General features: G+C 33.0%; 3 protein-coding genes across 5 annotated transcripts; 2 read left to right on the plus strand and 1 right to left on the minus strand.

The window, feature by feature from the left end:
* Positions 1-1,555: 1,555 nt before the first annotated feature.
* Positions 1,556-6,030, plus strand: LOC127243104 (peptide chain release factor APG3, chloroplastic). Of its 2 annotated transcripts, none has more exons than XM_051262969.1 (15): positions 1,556-1,788; positions 1,940-1,996; positions 2,463-2,543; positions 2,631-2,688; positions 2,798-2,901; positions 2,980-3,031; positions 3,483-3,532; positions 3,638-3,703; positions 3,780-3,944; positions 4,273-4,345; positions 4,509-4,641; positions 5,077-5,134; positions 5,418-5,465; positions 5,595-5,678; positions 5,799-6,030. In XM_051262969.1, exons 1-15 carry the CDS (start codon positions 1,660-1,662, stop codon positions 5,868-5,870), a joined length of 1,230 nt encoding a protein of 409 aa, XP_051118926.1. In that variant the 5' UTR covers positions 1,556-1,659; the 3' UTR covers positions 5,871-6,030. The 2 variants fall into 2 exon arrangements, with proteins under 2 accessions (XP_051118926.1, XP_051118927.1); XM_051262970.1 differs by having other exon boundaries at positions 1,665-1,788; positions 1,906-1,996.
* A 3,310-nt stretch (positions 6,031-9,340) lies between these two features.
* On the minus strand, positions 9,341-10,454 carry LOC127242911 (chalcone--flavanone isomerase-like). Its single transcript, XM_051262641.1, has 4 exons — positions 10,299-10,454; positions 10,063-10,221; positions 9,763-9,986; positions 9,341-9,674 (listed from the first exon to the last, which is right to left on the minus strand). Exons 1-4 carry the CDS (start codon positions 10,387-10,389, stop codon positions 9,501-9,503), a joined length of 648 nt encoding a protein of 215 aa, XP_051118598.1. The 5' UTR covers positions 10,390-10,454; the 3' UTR covers positions 9,341-9,500.
* Positions 10,455-12,042: 1,588 nt separating this feature from the next.
* On the plus strand, positions 12,043-17,720 carry LOC127242910 (peroxisome biogenesis protein 6). 2 transcript variants are annotated; one of them, XM_051262639.1, is made up of 17 exons: positions 12,043-12,381; positions 12,665-13,300; positions 13,417-13,660; positions 13,883-14,024; positions 14,130-14,313; positions 14,600-14,788; positions 14,905-15,177; positions 15,284-15,355; positions 15,641-15,727; positions 15,822-15,944; positions 16,032-16,142; positions 16,234-16,272; positions 16,346-16,467; positions 16,545-16,689; positions 16,787-16,864; positions 17,226-17,327; positions 17,412-17,720. In XM_051262639.1, the coding sequence occupies exons 1-16, from the start codon at positions 12,103-12,105 to the stop codon at positions 17,313-17,315; spliced, it is 2,814 nt and encodes a 937-aa protein (XP_051118596.1). In that variant the 5' UTR covers positions 12,043-12,102; the 3' UTR covers positions 17,316-17,327; positions 17,412-17,720. The 2 variants fall into 2 exon arrangements, with proteins under 2 accessions (XP_051118596.1, XP_051118597.1); XM_051262640.1 differs by having other exon boundaries at positions 12,044-12,381; positions 17,432-17,720.
* Positions 17,721-18,576: the final 856 nt, after the last annotated feature.

Raw genomic sequence — 18,576 nt, forward strand, 5'->3', positions numbered from 1 at the left:
ATAGATGTTGATGTGATATTTTGAATGTAAAATTGATTTTTAGTATAATATGAAAAATAAAAAAATACTTGTTTAATTTGATGTTTTTAAAAAAAAAAATAGAATGAATAATGGAATTAAAATTCAATCCCCAAACAAACACACCCTTAAAGTATGTAATATTTTATTATCTGTCATTATTATTTTACTTTCTTTTCTTTCTTAGGTTTGTTAAGTTCAGGTACAATCTATTTATTAAAAATAATTTTATTTATTTATAATTTTATTATTCACTTAAACAAATAATAATTAATTTGTCACTACCAGCCCCTTAATAAATTAAGAGAATATCTTTTCTAATGATAATAATAATAATAGAAGTATAACACACAATTTCACCAAAACAGTTCATACCAAAATGTCCCAAAATATTTTCCCAGCAAGTAGTAGATTAAGCAAAAAGTTTCCCTTCTCCCAAATTACACAAAATTACAGCAACTTTAACACTATAATTTCAGTCAAATTTTATATTAAATATATTTTAAAAAAAAAAAAAAAAGCGTACTCTACGTCCACACAAAGACTATGGTAGCACAAATATCTTTTGAAACACTTTAGAAATAAAAAGTTGAAACAGAGGAAAATCAATAATCTCGAGATTTGTAGTTTATAGGACGTGGAGGACAAATGAATTTAAAATTAGTAATGATAAATCTATTATTTTTCAAAAAATAAAAAATAGCATGATCACAATATGTTTATAACGTATGGACAATATAGTACCTGGGGGTGAAAAATGATTTTACGTCACGAATGATGTGATAATGACTATTTCATCCTTAAAGAATTCAATTCATATAGATTATACAAGAGTAAGACATTCAATACTAAACTCGTATTTTATGCACTTTGAGTTTACCCCACTATTCAAGCAATGTGACCTTACATTTTTTTTTTTGTAAAATAATTATGATATTTTTTTTTTCATAAAAGTTGAGTTTGCACGAAGAAACAACAATAATAGATTGAAAGATTTTAGTATAAAATTGATCCAGATAATTATTAAGGACATCCGCAATCAAGATATTTATCAAAGTATCTTCCCACTTTCAATCTATACTCTCTTTCATAGATATTTATAAAATTTTTGAATTGAAATAATTAAATGATGTAATATAAATAAGTACTGATTTTATATTTTGAATAAATAAAAAATAAAAATTTGAGTAGATACGATATTTTTTTTTTAAAAAAAAAGTGATAAACAGTAAAAATTGGGTAAAGTTTGCTTTTGTGTATAATTCGGATGTACTCGTTTTTTAAATAAAAATATTTTTATTACTACAATTTACACAAGATTATAAATAATATTATTAAATGTAAAATACTAATATGGTAGCCTGCCAACCCATACATGTAAGTCTGACAGAGAGTATATATTTAACTGTCGGTTCGATTTACGGTTTGAAAAACGAAGGAACGGATTCGGTTCGATGTCGGACCGGAGTCGCCGCTTAAAAATTGGGGAACCGGCGGTTCGGAACGATTGGGCAAGTCCACCCAATCCGCAACCCAATTCAATCGCTTGTTGTTCATCCGTCACTAAACAGCTCCAGCGTCGAGGATTTCGCAATTCGCGCCTTTATCCAAATTTCTTCCGCCGACGTCCTGCCGGAGGCTATGGACGCTTTAACGGCGAGCTTCACCGCTCGGTTTTCGTTCCCCATGAGAGCTCAATTTTCGCACCGCTCTTTCGTCTGTCTACCGCACGAGCGCCGCTGCCGCCCCCAAAGATTCGTATGCATGGCGGTAATTGTTAGGATTGGTTGATTTTTCAAATTCATGGAAGGAAAACAGTATCGGAGGAGTTCTTTATCTCTTTCCATGTGTTTTGTCGACGTAATTTTTGGTACTCGTATTTTGCAGCTGATGCTGTTTTTATTTTTGGCGGAAACTGCAGGAACCGTATTTGCTTACTAAATTAGAGTCCGCCGAGAAAACGTGGAAAGAATTATCGGTATGAATTTTGTGCGTGCTATTATCCTCATGAATTTGGAATTTGCTATGACTATCTGTGTTTTTGCTGCTGAGTAATTTGCGGCTTTGATTTCAAACCTCAGCGGTGACATGTGAGATTAGTGATGTTAATATTATACAGGAGTTCTCTAGAAAATGATATACGGTCAATTGTTAGACATCGCTGAATGATTTCATACAACTGAGCTTGAATTTTCATTCTACCCTAGAATATGCTGATAAGTGCTATATAGCTGAAGAATCCCTTGGTTTGTGCTGTTGTTCGAAAGCATATCTTGATACAACCAGAAGGATGTTCTTAATGCAAGACATATGTTGCCTTCAACTCCGATACTATTGATATCAACATCAATTATATCAGATTCATGTACCAAATAAATCAATTCTGCACTCTCGCCACTTTTGTTCTCTTCCTGGAAATTACATTGAAAATTTGCTACCACCAGGTCAAAATGGCTGATCCGGACGTAGTCTCAAATCCGAGCGAATATCAGAAATTAGCACAGTCCGTGGCAGAGCTCGATGAGGTACTGCTCATTTAAAATCCACCAAGTATTTTTTTTTACTTGCAAAATTTTACTAATACAACCGCATCGGGTTCTTTGATGTTGTAGGTTGTGTCAACATATAGGAGCTTTAAGGATTGTGAAAAGCAACTAGAAGAAGCCAAAGGTAAATTTTGCTTTCCTGTTTCTCTAGTAAGTGAAATACGCGAGGAAATGAAATTAGAAATGAGAATTGACCACCCCCATTCCTCTTGATTCACTTACCTTAAGTGCAGGTTTGGCGAAAGAGGATGGCGATGATGATGACATGGCAGAGATGATCGATGCAGAAATTCAAAGCTTAACCAAACAAATTAATGAGATTGAAGAGAGGCTAAAGGTTTTTAATCTAGTTAGCATCATTTTTATTATTTGTATGAATCTTATAAATATATCCTATATTTCTTCAAAACAACAGGTCTTGCTAGTACCGACGGATCCTCTTGATGCAAGGAATATAATGCTTGAAGGTTAGCTTAAGTTAATAATCAATTATATTGTAACCACTCTTAGATGCATGCTTTGGGATCAACATGGCAGTTGAAGGCTATTACTATGTCTTGCTTCATTTACATTAATATGGCAGATGAGATGAGGTTTGAGGGTAATGTTAGTCCTTCTCAATTTTAGTTTATGTCCTTATTCTACATGGATTTTGGAAATCTGTAACGATAGCTTCAAGACTGTTGTTCAAATTTTCCAATCTCTATCTTATTGTGCTTTTCATTTCATTATGGTTCTCCAAATTTTTATAGCTATCGAATGAAATTTAGTGTTGAAGTTTCAATCCATATTCTTTCCTCGCAGTTTCTAAAATTGACCTTGGCCATAATCAGTCAATCAAAGAACTCTTATCAACTTCTATCAGAATAAACTTATTTCTTTCATTGACTTAAGATAGTTGATTTTCGTAATTTACAGTGAGGGCTGGGACCGGTGGTGATGAGGCTGGGCTTTGGGCTGGTGATCTTGTAGTTGCCTTTTTTTCTTTAAAATGCAGATGTATTTTTCTATAATATTTGTCAGGATACATATGACAGTTAAAATTGTTTATTTCTTTTCTCCATGCATGCTAGGTACGCATGTATCAGAGGTATAGTGAACGGAATTCATGGAAGTATGCCCTTATCTCAAGCTCTGAGGTAGTAAATACATATTTGCCCCTGCATGCAGTACCAAACATATTAGTATAGAGCTTACTTGCTTTCTCCTTTCTAGGCTGAAAGAGGAGGATATAAGACTTGCGTCATGGAGATAAGAGGAAGTCGTGTTTATAGCAAACTGAAGTTTGAGTCGGGTGTTCACCGGGTTCAACGTGTTCCCCAAACTGAAGCCCAAGGTCGTGTTCATACATCTACAGCAACTGTTGCTATCATGCCAGAGGTAACATCTTTAGTGCAGTGCTGGCTAATCTGATATGATCTATTATCTCATTTCATCAGACTTCTGTGATTGTTTCCTAAATCTGTTCAACAATGATGTTGTGACATCTCATTTTAACTGACACTAATAAGTAGTTTTGACAATTTTATTTATTCTCTTAGCTATTTCTCTTGAAACATTACGGAATATTGTAATCCTTAATTGTTAATTCTTGTTAATACTTTGATGAGCATTTATCATCAATTGCATTTGTTTCACTTGCTTTAGTATAATTTTGGTTTCCATATTACATTATATTGAACCTAATTCTTGTGCTATATATTGCCAGGCTGATGAAGTAGACGTTGAAATTGACCCAAAGGATATCGAGCTTACAACAGCAAGATCTGGTGGTGCTGGAGGTATACCCAGAAATTTGTGGAACTTTTCCATCCCCACGCCATTTTATTAATTGTTACCGGAACAAGCTTTGAGTTCTCATCTAAAGCCTTCTACTTCCTGAAACTGTTGCTTTAATTTTTCGATGTTTATTTCCTTTTATTTATGCATGAGTTCTAAATGCAGGGCAAAATGTCAACAAGGTGGAGACAGCTATTGATCTTTTCCACAAACCAACGGGAATAAGAATCTTTTGCACCGAAGAAAGAACTCAGCTTAAAAACAAGAACCGTGCACTTCAGCTATTGCGCGCAAAACTGTAAGGGGACAATATCATGTTAGATTAATATATAGTACTATTATCATTATAAATATATATATATATATATGGATAGTACTATTATAGTTCACCCCAGCAGAGTTGCTGATACATTCTAGGTGTGTTTACTTTTAAGGATAAAATTGTAGTATTATTTAATCATGGTGTAAGGTATTATTTAATCCCATCTATAAGATAGGATAGGATAATCATAAAAAGTAGTATAAAAAATACGGATGGAGGATAATACCAGGTTTTAATCTTTCAAAGTAAACATGTGATTAGATGTTTCACGTATAGTAAACACACCCTCTAGGTGAAGTTGCTTCTAAGAATCACCCACTTTTTTGATATTTTAGTACACATTTGCTACTAGACTGTATTACATATTGATACTTTTTACCTTGTTTGTTTTTATTGGTAACTTTGCCACAGGTATGAGATGAAAGTAAGAGAACAACAAGAAAAGCTTAGTAATCAGCGGAAAATGCAGGTTTTTTCATACACACACTTGAAAGAAAAATAGTCGATTTTAGCATGTCTTCGTCTTGTTAATTCTTCATTCTTTTCGTACAGAATTTCCTTTCTTTGTTGTTGATAAGTAGAAAATAAATCTATGCTCTATATAAACGGTGTTGGCAGATGAGCATTATTAGTGGTTCATAATCCTACACCCAATTCATTTTTAAAAAATATTAAACTAACACGGTTTGGTCGAATATATACAATCTTCCGGTCACATAAACACAAACTAGCTGATCTTTACCATACGGCAGGTGGGCACCGGCGCTCGATCAGAGAAAATCAGGACATACAACTACAAGGTATATTCCTTAGCTTCAATTCCTTGCACTGGAAAAGCATGTCCGATTATCCCTATTATTTTCACAATGTGCTGTTCTTGAGCTGCGCTTTCGAGCAGACGTCTTAATGTGCTCTTTTATATGCCTCAGGACAACAGAGTGACTGATCACAGATTAAAGATGAATTTTGAGCTCACATCATTTCTCGATGGGGACATCGAGGAGGCTGTTCAGGTAATTCAGGCTAACGACTAACTAACTTAGATCGTCTCGTATATTTGTGCTGTGCAAAGCAAACCCGAACCTAATGATATGATATGATATGATATATATACTGATTGTGTATACGGACAGTCTTGTGCTGCTATGGAGCAGAAGGAATTATTGGAGGAGCTTGCTGAATCTGTGGCCACCATCTCTACTTAAAGAAGTCTCACTCCATTACCTCTGTAAGGGCTACATACTTGTTCTTTAGCACATCTATCTATTATCTGCAGTTATTATTTATATATAATGTATATATTCGATTACTATTATTATTATTATTATTATTATTATTATTATTATTATTATTATTATTACTTTATGTTTTTCTTTTTTTATAAGTTATGATTTTAGATTTTTTTTTTGGAGCTTTTTAAATGAGATGAAGTAGAGGATTTTTGGATAGGGGGGGTGATGTAATCTTATTTTAATAAATAACTAAAATTGAAATATATATATCGAACTATTTTTAAAATATTAGTAATTTAATAAAATGTGCCAAGTGGATATTTATAGAACATGACAAAGGTTACTGTGCTTATTGGAATTAATCATAATTGTATTTGCAGTATATGAAATATAAATTTTTAATACACGAGAAAAATATATAAGAAACTTAAAAAATATGTTAATATAGTAGAAATGCATCATTTGAACCAGTAACAAATGATAATAGTCTACGTAAAGAATTTGTTCATATAATATATATATTTTTCTGTGATATGATTTTTTTATAAATATTATAAAAATATAATGTATAATTGTATATATTTATATTAATACAATATATAGTATATATATATATACTTTATTTATTTATAAAAAATTTATCAGTTCAATACAAACTATTACACGATTTCATTAATACGATGGAAAATAAAATTATTTAAAAATATTAAGTGAAGAAGTTCCATATTTATTGTTGATCTCGAACATATATTTAAAATGTATATTTGTCAATGACAATCTACATTATGTATTATATCGGATTAATTTCTAGTTAGCACCGTATCAATTCTTTTATATATATACTTTTGAAAGAAAAAAAATAACATTGTGGTCACTTAATTTTTTATTTACATAATTTTTTTAAAAAAATTATTATTTAAAATATATAATATACAATATATATACTTAACATTAAAACTTAAAAAGAAAAACAAAAAATAGTACTATTTTCCTATAATATTCTATAATATTTTATACTTTACAACAAAAAAGTATCTAAAATTATAAAACTAAACAATTACTACCTTCCAATTTTTTCATAGAATATATCAAATACTAACTAAGTTCAGTATATTACTATTTAAAATTGTTTAATTACAAAATAATTATTTTAAAAAATATATTTTATTTTTATACAAATATTTCTACTTTACATCATATAATTATTTTTACAAAAAATAAAAAATAAATTTATCTTTACCTTGTTTAACTACACATTTTAATTATAATACTATTATTTTTTAAAATTCAAAATAAATGGATATCTTGAGATTTGTTTCATTTTTTTCTCATAAAATATCATATTCAAATTTTTATAATTTTAATTACACTAATTAGTTATCTTAATTTTATTTTATAATTATTTTTATTATACTATAATTATTTTTACTAATATATTTTTAATTATTTATTAATTACATTGTTTCTAAATTTGCATGTCTATAGTAAAACGAACATAAATAGCCGAACAAAATAATAAAAGATATAACATATTAATTACTCTCTCTGCCATTTCTCTATGTATTCATTTGTTTTTTTTTTTTAAATTTTAAAAATATTAATATTATGTTGAATATAGTATGAATAAAATAAAAAAAATTAAAATAACTTTATTAGTATAGTGTGACATGTAAAAGTATTTTTAATATTTATACTTTGTTATAAAATAAACCAAAATTAAAAAAATAGATAAATTTTAAAGATATTTTATTATATTATTTTTTTGAAATTGTGTATTATTTTTCTTTTATACGAAAAAAAAAAAAAAAAAAAAAAAAAAAAAAAAAAAAACACTCTTGATACGTAAATAATTATATCCTCACGCCCACACACACCCCCGGCCACTTCACACTACTACCAAATGGCAATGAAATTGAGAAGTGATTAAAGACACCATTAGAGAGTGTTGTTAGATCTTATCAGGAATTTAATTTTTAAGCCCAAGATTTGTCGTGTTAAAATAATTAGATAATAAAGTAAATTTAATTTTATTCCAATAGTGCAAATAGATTCGCATATACAAATTAACGGAGAATTTATATTCTTTAAGTCTATGACGCAACTCCTTTTGAGAAAACAGCTAGGATTTCTGCCGTTATTCTCACGATGAGATATAAAAAGTAATGGTTGTTGCTTCTAGATCTGGGATCACAACTCTATTTATATCTCTTATTATTAATTGACATCGGGTTTCTGAACATAAAAGGCTTGTACTTACTAAATACATTTAAACCCAATAAATGAATAAGAGGTCTGTGCTTACTAAATACATCTAAACCCAATAAATGAATAGGAGGCTTGTACTTACTAAATACTCAATTCGTCTCATATCTATATATCTATTTTTTTTTTGCACGGAGTTTTAGAAATATTAGTAATTATATTGGGATAAAGTAGAAATAAAGATAAAAAGATTAAGGGGTGTTTGACAAATAGTTTTTTAAAGAGCTTTTAGCTTATTGAACAACTTTTAGTTATATAACTAGTCAAAAAGCTAATTTAGGTGTTTGATAAAATAATTTTTTGGAATAGCTTTTTGGACCCAAAAAGTTAATTTCTAAAAAACTAACTTAGCCAACGTTTTGAAATAACTTTTTGTGTAAACAATTTTTTATTCCTTATATGCCCTTAAAAATTTATTATGCATTTTACACAAATAAATATATTTTGATTATTTATTAATTATATTAGAATATTTTATAATATTATAGTTTTACTTTTATAAATTTAAAAAAATTAATTTTTATATAAAATTATTTTAATTGTAAAATATATAAATTTATTAAAATTAACATAAAATAGAAAATATAAATATTAATAATTTATTTTTATATTAAAATTACATTATATAAATTTTATACTAAAAGTAAATTAAATTTATTAAAAATTATAAATATAATGAACTAATCGATAGAAAAAACTATTTATATATTTTAATAAAAATAAATTTTTATAATTTTCAATAATCAATAACAAAAAAAACTTTAAACATTCTAAACTCAAAAGAACATAATTGAATATATTAGAAACAAAAATAAAATAGAAATATCCTCAATTGTCATTTTATGTATAAACAACTAATATCTTTACCAAACATTTTAATACAAATAGCTAATCGAATCAGTTAGTCAAACCAGCTAATTGAATCAGCTATCAGCTAATTGCTAAATACGCCATAAATTAAACCTATTAGTATTGTATGATATAAAAGTAATATTTGTGTAATATATTGTAAATTTGAAAGATATTCGTAATATTAACTAAATAATACAATTACTAAAAAAAAATAGATATTTTGTTATGAGACTAACAAAATGATAGATTGTTAAGTGACATCTAAACTCAATAGATCAATTAATATAATCTAACTAATTGTTCAAATAGGTAACAATCCAACAAGTGTGTAGTGTAATTAAGCCTTCAATTTTTATTCATACGCTTCCTCCCTCCACTCCACTATAAATAAATTCATCAAAGCTTTGAAACACAATCATGGAGGAACAAAGGAAGAAAGAGCTGCTAGTAGCGTTTTTCATTATCAGATCGAACAGCAATCGACCGACCTCACGATTTTTCTTCTTTCATTAACTCCGATAATCTCTCCGCCAGGCTCCGTTTCGCCGGTGGAGACACGCCGTTCTTCCCGATGATCGACTCCAGCACCGCTTCCGAAAGCGCCTTGTTCTCTATCACCGCTCCGCCGCTCTCAGGTATCGAACCGTCTTTCGAGAAATTGATCTGAAGAACGACATTCATAGCTTAAATCGATGAATTGTTTATATGATAAAGCTTCTGGAAATTGATAATTAAATTGCGAAGCGCTTACAGTCAGCGATCCTGCAGGCGATTGAGTGAAGAGGATGGAGGATCCAGGCGGAAACGTTTCGTCTCTAAATACTTGCAGGAACTTCTCGATCGCTTCGGCTGCGGAGTCGTCGTATTGCCCTAGCGATTTCCAGTTTGCGACGCAGTTCTCCGTAACCTTCTGTGAGTATTGTTGGCCAGTCAATGGCAGAATCATCGTCACGTTTGTGAATTTCTCGAAAGGACCTGCAGTTTCATTAGGTCTCCATGAAAAACATCTATCTATATGTTCAACAATTTGTTTATCACAATATTTTTTTACCAGAGATGATATCTTTGAAGAACTCGACGGAATCCTCCAACTCGTCGGCCGATTTCCCCTTCCACTTCGCGGCGAGCGACGAAACGGCGACGTCTTCAAGGTACACTCCAATGGCGGTGAATTTGACGAAATTGCCCTGAATCTCCAGGCCTCTCACCCCTGCGCAGATCTCGTAAGTCATAACCAAATCTACAGAGACCAAAACAAATAGCAGTAGGAAGGAAGTAGTGATTCACCTGCGCCGCCGAGGAATAAGCTTTTGGCGGATCCCGGCGGCCTAACCGCCGGCGGAAATACGGTGGATTCGACTTGGACTTGGGTAACCATTTTTCCACTGAAACTAGTAACTACAGTTTAGCGCACATGAATGCAGCTGCACATATATATATATATCACGCGGTTATACAGTGATCTATATAATTAATGTTTGGTTTGAAGGTTAGGTAAAATTGAAATGAAATGGTTGCTGCAGGTGGGCGGCAATGGCGGACAATCTGAACCACGAGTTCCACCAACCACCTACAGATTTTGCAATGGCTTTAAAATTTTGGGAAATATTTAAAATAGTATAAGTTTAATTTAATATTCTTTTAAAAAAATATATTAATTAATAAGTAATTAAGAAGTGTATTAGTAAAAATAATTATAAATTAATTAAGATTAAAAAAAATTAAATTTTAAAATATCATTAAAGTGTATAATCAATTTTTCAAATAAAAAAATAACATATTATGTGGGACTGACGAAAATAAGAACAAGTTACGTGAGACGGACGAAAATAGAAAATACGGACAGAGAGAGTATAATTTAATATAAATAATTATAAATGAAGAAGACTAAATAATTTAATTTAAATAAAAAATTATAAATTATGAATTTTAAAATGTGATTAAAGTGTATAATTATATTATGTGGCAAATTACGTGTGACGATAAAAATAGAAATAGTGAATAAGTTTAACCCATGGAGATCTGAGTAGTTATTTAGATATTGATCGATATTTAATAATTTTAAAATATATTTAAATATTTTATCTCAATAAAAAATATATAATATTGATATTATTTTGCAATAATAAAATTTATATAATACAATTAAATAAAAAATTTATTTATTATTATCATAAATTAGTTTTATAATAAAATAAAAAATTTAAAAAATAAATAAAAATAATTATTAATTGAAAAAAATATAAATAAAAAAGTTTTAAACATATATTATTATTTAAAAAAATTTAATTAAATTGATTTATATTAAAAATTGATCAACAATACTAAAATCTCAAAAAAAAATAAAATTATAGTATATAATTAAAATAAATAACATGGCGGTTTGAACCGGGAGCTGTTCGAGCGACCTGAGCCGAAACGACGGTTTGAACCGGAAACTCGAACCGCCCGGTTCGAGCGACCTGAACCGTACGTAGCAAAAGGTCGAGGTTCGGTTAGCAGGGCCACGGCGGCCGGCGAACGGTCTACCCATGTTGCGAGGCAGGTAGCGGCTGCTGCTCTGTCAAGCCAGCTATTCAACGTGTTAATGTCTAACTTCACACATGTATTCGCCGGCTTCCACCTCAGACTGAGTTGGCCTTCCTAGCCTGTGGTGGAAGCCGGCGAGTTAGACTCCATACGGTGGGGTGCCTCCACCAATTCTCCGGCCGGCACTTCTGGGGCACCGCCGGCCGGGCTATTTTCATAACCGCCGCCGGCAACCACCACTTCCGGCGGTCACCTGAGCCTTGACCCCGCAACATGAGAGGACCGGGGGCCCCAGCTCCTGCCGCGCGCCTGCCAACCTTCTAGCGCCTTAATGCCCCCGCTAGGGTCACAGGCTTACGCTACTAAGCCCGGCGTACATTATATAGAGAATTTCCGTATATATATGATTTTGTTTTTACTCAATTTACCGATGTGGGATCCGATTTCAGCTACTACATAGGCTTGGGCTTCTTTAGTGGGCCCAATTATTTGGGCCTTTTGTAGAGTGTTTGATTTGACTGCTGATAGACGGTTCTTGAGCAAGCTTTGTTGTGTTTCGATAATGGTGGAGAGGGGGAGGAGGAGGAGGAAGCCGCTGGTTCTTTCTTCAACTAAAGCACTCGTTGATTCACTGCTTCATTCTGACAAAGCTCCTAATGACAGCGATGGAGTTCTCGGGATTGCCCCAGCCACCTCCTCCTCCGCTCCGACTCTGCAGTTAGCGGCCGGAATTCTCAGATGTTCGGAGGAGGACAAGCCTTTCGATTCGGTTGATGATTTCGTTTTGGTTGGATTGTCTACTTCTGCGCTTAAAAGATTATCGATTACTTCTGGTTCTCTGGTACGTTTCTTAGTTCCTAATTTGTTGATTGTTTTAAACACTACAATCATTTTGTTGAGCCTCTTGAAGACATGGTGTCCTGGGAAGGTTTCTAGCTTAGGAATTGTTGAAAATGATTTTTATCACGTTTATTGATTAATTTTGGTCCATGGTGTTTTGTTGAGACTACTGCGGATTATGAACAGTGCAGATATCAAGTGCATAAGTTTTGGGTTGTGAATAAATTGGTGTTATCTTAAGTCTTTTTGTTTACCTGCCTAAGTTTAGTTTCTTACAATTGTAGATACTCGTCCAGAATATAGATGCCAGTGTAAGTAGAATTGGGCAAGCAGTGGTCTTGGACCCTCCCAATTCAGATGGCAACGTCTTGCAATGCAGATCAGTTTCCTCGGCTTCTCCTAAAACAATGTTGGTCTTCCCATCTTACACGTATTCGAAAAGTCAGTCTACGGCTTTGGATCATCAAGTAGCTTATTTATCTCCAATTCTCATGTTTAACCTGAGCTTGCATACATCATGCTTGAAGTCTATCGTGCAACAAGGGAAAGACACACTCTCATCTTTATTTGGTGTGCAAGAAAATGGTAAAACAAATGGGGAAGAAAATGAGCTATCTTCAGTTACTATAAGTCTTCAGCCTTGGGCAGGGATTCCTGTGTATGCATCACACCTGAGGGCCTCTTTTGTGAAGATACCAGAGTGTGGCACCCTTGGACGGCTGAAAACCCGTTCATTCGAAGAGGCACAAGATCGCCAAGACTTGATAGATTTGGCATTGAATGACTATTTTTCTGTTGACAGATTTCTTTCCAGAGGTGACCTTTTCAGTGTACGCATAAATTGGAACTGCAAATCAGAGTTGTGCATCCCTTGCAACCAAAAGATGCAAAATGGTGGAGACAACACGATATACTTTAAGGTTGAAATATTTATTTCTTTTCTTTCTATGAATCTAGGAACTGACAGTGATGGTTTGTTTATATGTTGCTTTAGAATACTGGATGCACCAACTAATCCAAGTCATGCTCACTTCAGGTAGTAGCTATGGAACCATCTGAAGAACCTGTCCTCAGAATTAACCGCAGTCAAACTGCTCTTGTTCTTGGAGGGGGTGTTCCATCTTCAGTACCCCCAAAACCTTTAATTCCAGAACCAAAAAGTCCCTTCCCATTACAAGTGGATGCAGTGCTTTCTCTAGCTTCCATACTTGCACCGACTTTGTGCCCATCAGCTTTGTCATCCAGATTCAGGGTTGCTGTCCTTTTACATGGTGTTCCTGGTTTGTTACAAGCTTCTGGATCTTTTCTCTAGGAAATATTATTTAAATTTGTGTGTCAAAACATCTAACTATTGTTGTATGTTATACAGTTTATATTGAATTTCAAGTTCACATGTTCTTAGATCTCATAATACATATGGATTTTATCTTATTTTTTTGAATTCCGTGTTCTGATATTAGTAGAGAAGTTTCTGGTTATGCTGACCCTAAAGTGTTTTGTAGGCTGTGGGAAGAGGACTGTGATGCGATATGTGGCTCGTCATTTGGGCTTGCATGTTGTGGAATATAGTTGTCAAAATTTCTTGACATCTTCTGAAAAGAAAATTTCTGTTGCTCTAACAGAAGCCTTCAGTCTGGCCCGGAGGTATTCTTACTCTTGGATTATGCTCCAGAACGCATTCTCTTCTAAATGTTTAGCTTTGAAATTCTATCTCAACATGATGACATTTATATTTCATCACTGTCCTAGATATTGTCCAACAATTTTGCTGCTTCGTCACTTTGAGGTTTTCCGTAATATAGCTGCTCAAGAGGGATCATCAAATGAGCAATTTGGAATTAACTCAGAAGTTGCACATGTTATTAGGCAGTGCACGGAGCCCGTTACTGAAGATGCTGATGACTATGATGATGCAAACTCAATTGGTGATTATGCAAGTGTCCATTTTTCCATGTGTTTGTTAGTTCCAAACAAATACATTAGTACACAATATAGCATCTACATGTTTATTCAACTATTTTGATCTAAGAAAATAAATACTGAAAAGGTTATTTCATTTCTTGTGGCAATGCATATATTGTTTATACAATCAATAATGAGGCACTAATCTTTTGAATAAGAACTCTCAAAGAAAATTTAAAACCATTAATGTGATGGCAATGATTTTTGGATGTTTAAGATGTTATTTATAAGATCTTGTTTCTTTATTGATGCAACAGTTAAACATTAGTAAAGTGAAGAATTCGCACCCGGTGCTGTTGGTTGCAGCTGCAGACAGTTCTGAAGGCCTTCCTCCAACTATTCGACGCTGTTTTAGTCATGAAATCAAGATAGGACCTTTGAGTGAAGAGCAAAGGTTTCAATTGCTGTCCCAGTCTTTTCAGCACGTCTCTGACCTTATCCCAAATGTATGTTATATCCCTATCTGCTCTCGACGCCGCTTGTACTAATTGCAGCATTAGTAGTAGTAGTATGTTCTCCATGGGCATAGATTTTGAAGGATATGATTGTGTTTCAATTGCAGAATTCCGTGGAGGATCTTGTAAAGGATATGGTTGGGCAGACTTCAGGCTTTATGCCCAGGGATCTGCATGCACTGGTTGCTGATGCTGGTGCCAATTTGATATCCGAGAGACAGGGGCTAGAAGCTGGAAACATGAATCATGGTCAATCTGAGTCCGACTCAACTAAAGATAATAGTAAAGTGATTGAGTCTCTCGGGTTTGGTAAAGATAACCTAAGCAAAGCATTGGAGCGATCCAAGAAAAGAAATGCATCAGCTCTTGGCACTCCAAAGGTATATATATAAATAGGCTGTAAAGCAAACCCTCTTCAACATGATACTTTTTAAAAATTTGAATTGGATGTGAGAGGAACTCTTTAAAAATGCAATAATTTTACAGGTACCTAATGTCAAATGGGAAGATGTTGGTGGGCTTGAGGATGTGAAAAAATCTATCCTTGATACCGTTCAGGTATATTTTTCACTCTTTGTTTAATTGATTTGGTTTGTATTTTTGATGCAATTGAAAACTGATTGTTACGTCGAAAAGGACTATTTCCACTTCTAAATTTACAGCATTCTGGTGGTACTTGTGAAAGTCAAATTTCTTCATGTATATGGCAGCCAATGTAACAAAATGACATGCCGAATTGTTGTACTATCTAACCTACTGGCACTTTTTAGTCCATCTAACAGAAAAGTTGTGACTGATCTATTTCTCGTGTGCTAATTATGGTCTTTTTTATTGATTTTGCAGCTCCCTCTCTTGCATAAGGATTTATTTTCATCTGGGCTGCGCAAAAGGTCAGGTGTTCTTCTTTATGGTCCTCCGGGGACTGGAAAAGTAAGTTGATTTTAATTTGCTATTGTGGCTTGTGCACTACCAAACTAATTACCGGAAACTTAACATTGGACTTTGTTTTATCACAAATCCTCAGACGTTACTGGCTAAAGCTGTTGCTACAGAATGCTCGTTGAATTTTCTGAGCGTAAAAGGACCCGAACTGATCAACATGTACATAGGAGAGTCAGAGAAGAATGTTAGAGACATTTTTCAGAAGGTAAATAAGTGTTTTTGTTCTTCCTAAAATCTAGACAGCACTTGATATAAAAAATATTGACTCTATCAACTCTGTTCTCCATTTTAGGCGAGAGCTGCTCGCCCGTGCGTTATATTTTTTGACGAACTCGATTCACTCGCCCCAGCCCGAGGCGCCTCTGGCGATTCTGGTGGTGTTATGGACAGAGTTGTTTCTCAAGTAAAATCATCCCTATTGGTCTTCCTGCGATGAATTTCTTTTAAGCACTTTAACCATCGAACCCTCGTCTAATCACAGTTTTTGTTTCTAGATGCTTGCCGAAATCGATGGCCTAAATGATTCTAGTCAGGTGAGTTATTTTCTTACATATGATAGTATACATATATATATGTGTGTGTATATGTAATTTTCTGTTGCAATAGGACTTGTTCATAATTGGCGCTAGCAACCGACCGGATCTCATCGACCCGGCCCTTCTGAGGCCCGGACGATTCGACAAGCTCCTCTATGTTGGTGTAAATTCTGAGGCATCATATCGGGAGAGGTTTACATCTGCACCTCGCATCACATAGTAATTATATTTCGAATATTGATCCACTCCGATCTCTCGTTCGTTGTCAGGGTACTTAAAGCACTTACTCGGAAGTTTAAACTGCACGGCGATGTGTCACTATACGACATAGCACTAAAATGCCCGCCAAATTTCACCGGCGCTGACATGTACGCCCTCTGCGCCGACGCCTGGTTTCATGCTGCGAAACGCAAGGTTCGTCTAGATTTTTTCTACAGTTCTACAAGTGTGATGCACAATTACAAAGCCACCACATTTATATACATCAAGTTTAAGTTCGACTTTTCATTAGGTGTTGCTCGCTGACTCCGGTTCCGGCGTGGAAGACCATCCCGACTCCATTGTAGTCGAATACGAGGATTTTGTCGAGGTACGGACAACCCCCCTGAATAATAATAATAGGGCAAACTATATAAAACTTTCTTATGTTTTAGTGAAAATGCACAAAACACAGGGTGTTTTATTTATTGTGTGTAAAATTTGTACGTAACATCTTTTTTGTCCAAAATTGATATTTGATTGTAAATATGAATTTAATTACGCTTACAAAAATATTTTTTTTTTATATATAAAATTTGCATAATTTAAGTTCGAATTTACATCTAAATATCAATTTTGGACGACAATGATGATACATTAACATGCATTTTCATTAAAAGACAAGAGAGTGTTATATAATTTACGGTAATAATACCATTCATGAGGGGATTTAATGTTGAATTTGAATGAAGGTTTTGAGGGAGCTCTCTCCCTCACTATCAATGGCGGAATTGAAGAAATATGAGATGCTGAGGGATCAATTCCAAGGCTCCACAAAATGAACACTACCATCGGTAAAATATTTATACATTGAATTGATAAAAAGTAAATAAATAATAGTATTGAATATACTACGATGGAGTAAATATCTTTTACAGGATCAGAATTGATGATGCAGGAAAGGCTATTTATTTTTAGATGCCTTCCGGACCTCAATTCTTTTGAAGACTCCGGGGATCTGAACTCCCGGACGTCGGTCGGTAATCCCTTACCTTGCCTCCTTTACGCGTGTTGTTTAATAATTGTTGACTGAGTCAACATTTATGGTCGTGGTGATGGAAAAAGGAGTAATTGTGTGTATTATTTTGACTAGAAAAAAATAAGTCAACTTGTGTTATGGGTAGGAACAGGTGCATTGTAGTATACACTTTACACCCACTAAATGTGTATATATATATATATATATATATTACTCTTTCCGTTCACACACAAAGTATATATTTATTTTTGGCGCGGTATTTTAAAAAAAATAATAGTAGTTAAAAGTAGTCTAATGACATATTTGCTCTTGCTTTTTTGTGTAAAAGTAATATGATATAAAATAAAGATATTTGTGAAAAAAAAGTGAAGTATTTAATGAAATATTTACTTTGTAATTATATGTTCCAAAATAGAAACTAGAAATATGTATATTTTCTAGCTGGATAGAGAAAGAAGTATAAACTAATAAATAAATAAATATCACTTTCGTTCGCCTGTTATTTTTAAATATTGAAAATATAATTTATATATATATTGGGTGTTTGTATTTGATTTCCAGATTATTCTGAGCTAATAAATAAATAAATAAATAAAAGTTATATATTATATATATATATATATATATATTGAATAGGAGATAAGGACCAGAAATGATAGTAGTATTATTATATTGTATGTAGGCCACCAACTTGATGTTGATCTTCATCTTCAACTTGGTCCGAATCTGACACCCACCCATTTGTTTGTTTTTCTATTACCTGTGGGTAGGGTGTATCACTTATTTATTTTTCTAAATTTTGGCTGCAAATTATTTAGGCACACATTCAAAACATGGCCACAGATTGGGTGTCATCAGTCATGACATTACATCACAGCCGTGCGTATTTAAGAGTTTGATTATGTTATGATATCCTGTTGATTTTTTCTATATTTTATATGTCGAATTTATTTATTTATTTATATGGATTATATTCTCTCCGTTCCACATACCATATCCACGTTGTCGTTTCTATTCGTCTTACATACCATGTCACTTTTATTTTTTAAAAATGATTACACACT

The sequence above is a fragment of the Andrographis paniculata genome, unplaced genomic scaffold, assembly GCF_009805555.1.
Source record: "Andrographis paniculata isolate CXL003 unplaced genomic scaffold, ASM980555v1 Contig89END, whole genome shotgun sequence".
In the NCBI taxonomy this organism is placed as follows: domain Eukaryota; kingdom Viridiplantae; phylum Streptophyta; class Magnoliopsida; order Lamiales; family Acanthaceae; genus Andrographis; species Andrographis paniculata.

Bases quoted from the DNA above. Each gene is read 5' to 3' on its own strand.
- LOC127243104 (XM_051262969.1), top strand. From the start codon at position 1,660: ATGGACGCTTTAACGGCGAGCTTCACCGCTCGGTTTTCGTTCCCCATG. The intron at 2,544-2,630 runs GTACTGCTCATT...TTGATGTTGTAG, and splicing joins CCGTGGCAGAGCTCGATGAG to GTTGTGTCAACATATAGGAG. The intron at 2,689-2,797 runs GTAAATTTTGCT...CCTTAAGTGCAG, and splicing joins GCAACTAGAAGAAGCCAAAG to GTTTGGCGAAAGAGGATGGC.
- LOC127242911 (XM_051262641.1), bottom strand. From the start codon at position 10,389: ATGGTTACCCAAGTCCAAGTCGAATCCACCGTATTTCCGCCGGCGGTT. The intron at 9,987-10,062 runs GTAAAAAAATAT...ATGAAACTGCAG, and splicing joins CTTCAAAGATATCATCTCTG to GTCCTTTCGAGAAATTCACA. The intron at 9,675-9,762 runs GTAAGCGCTTCG...GTCGTTCTTCAG, and splicing joins CGCCTGCAGGATCGCTGACT to ATCAATTTCTCGAAAGACGG.
- LOC127242910 (XM_051262639.1), top strand. From the start codon at position 12,103: ATGGTGGAGAGGGGGAGGAGGAGGAGGAAGCCGCTGGTTCTTTCTTCA. The intron at 15,728-15,821 runs GTAAGTTGATTT...ACAAATCCTCAG, and splicing joins GTCCTCCGGGGACTGGAAAA to ACGTTACTGGCTAAAGCTGT. The intron at 15,945-16,031 runs GTAAATAAGTGT...TCTCCATTTTAG, and splicing joins TTAGAGACATTTTTCAGAAG to GCGAGAGCTGCTCGCCCGTG.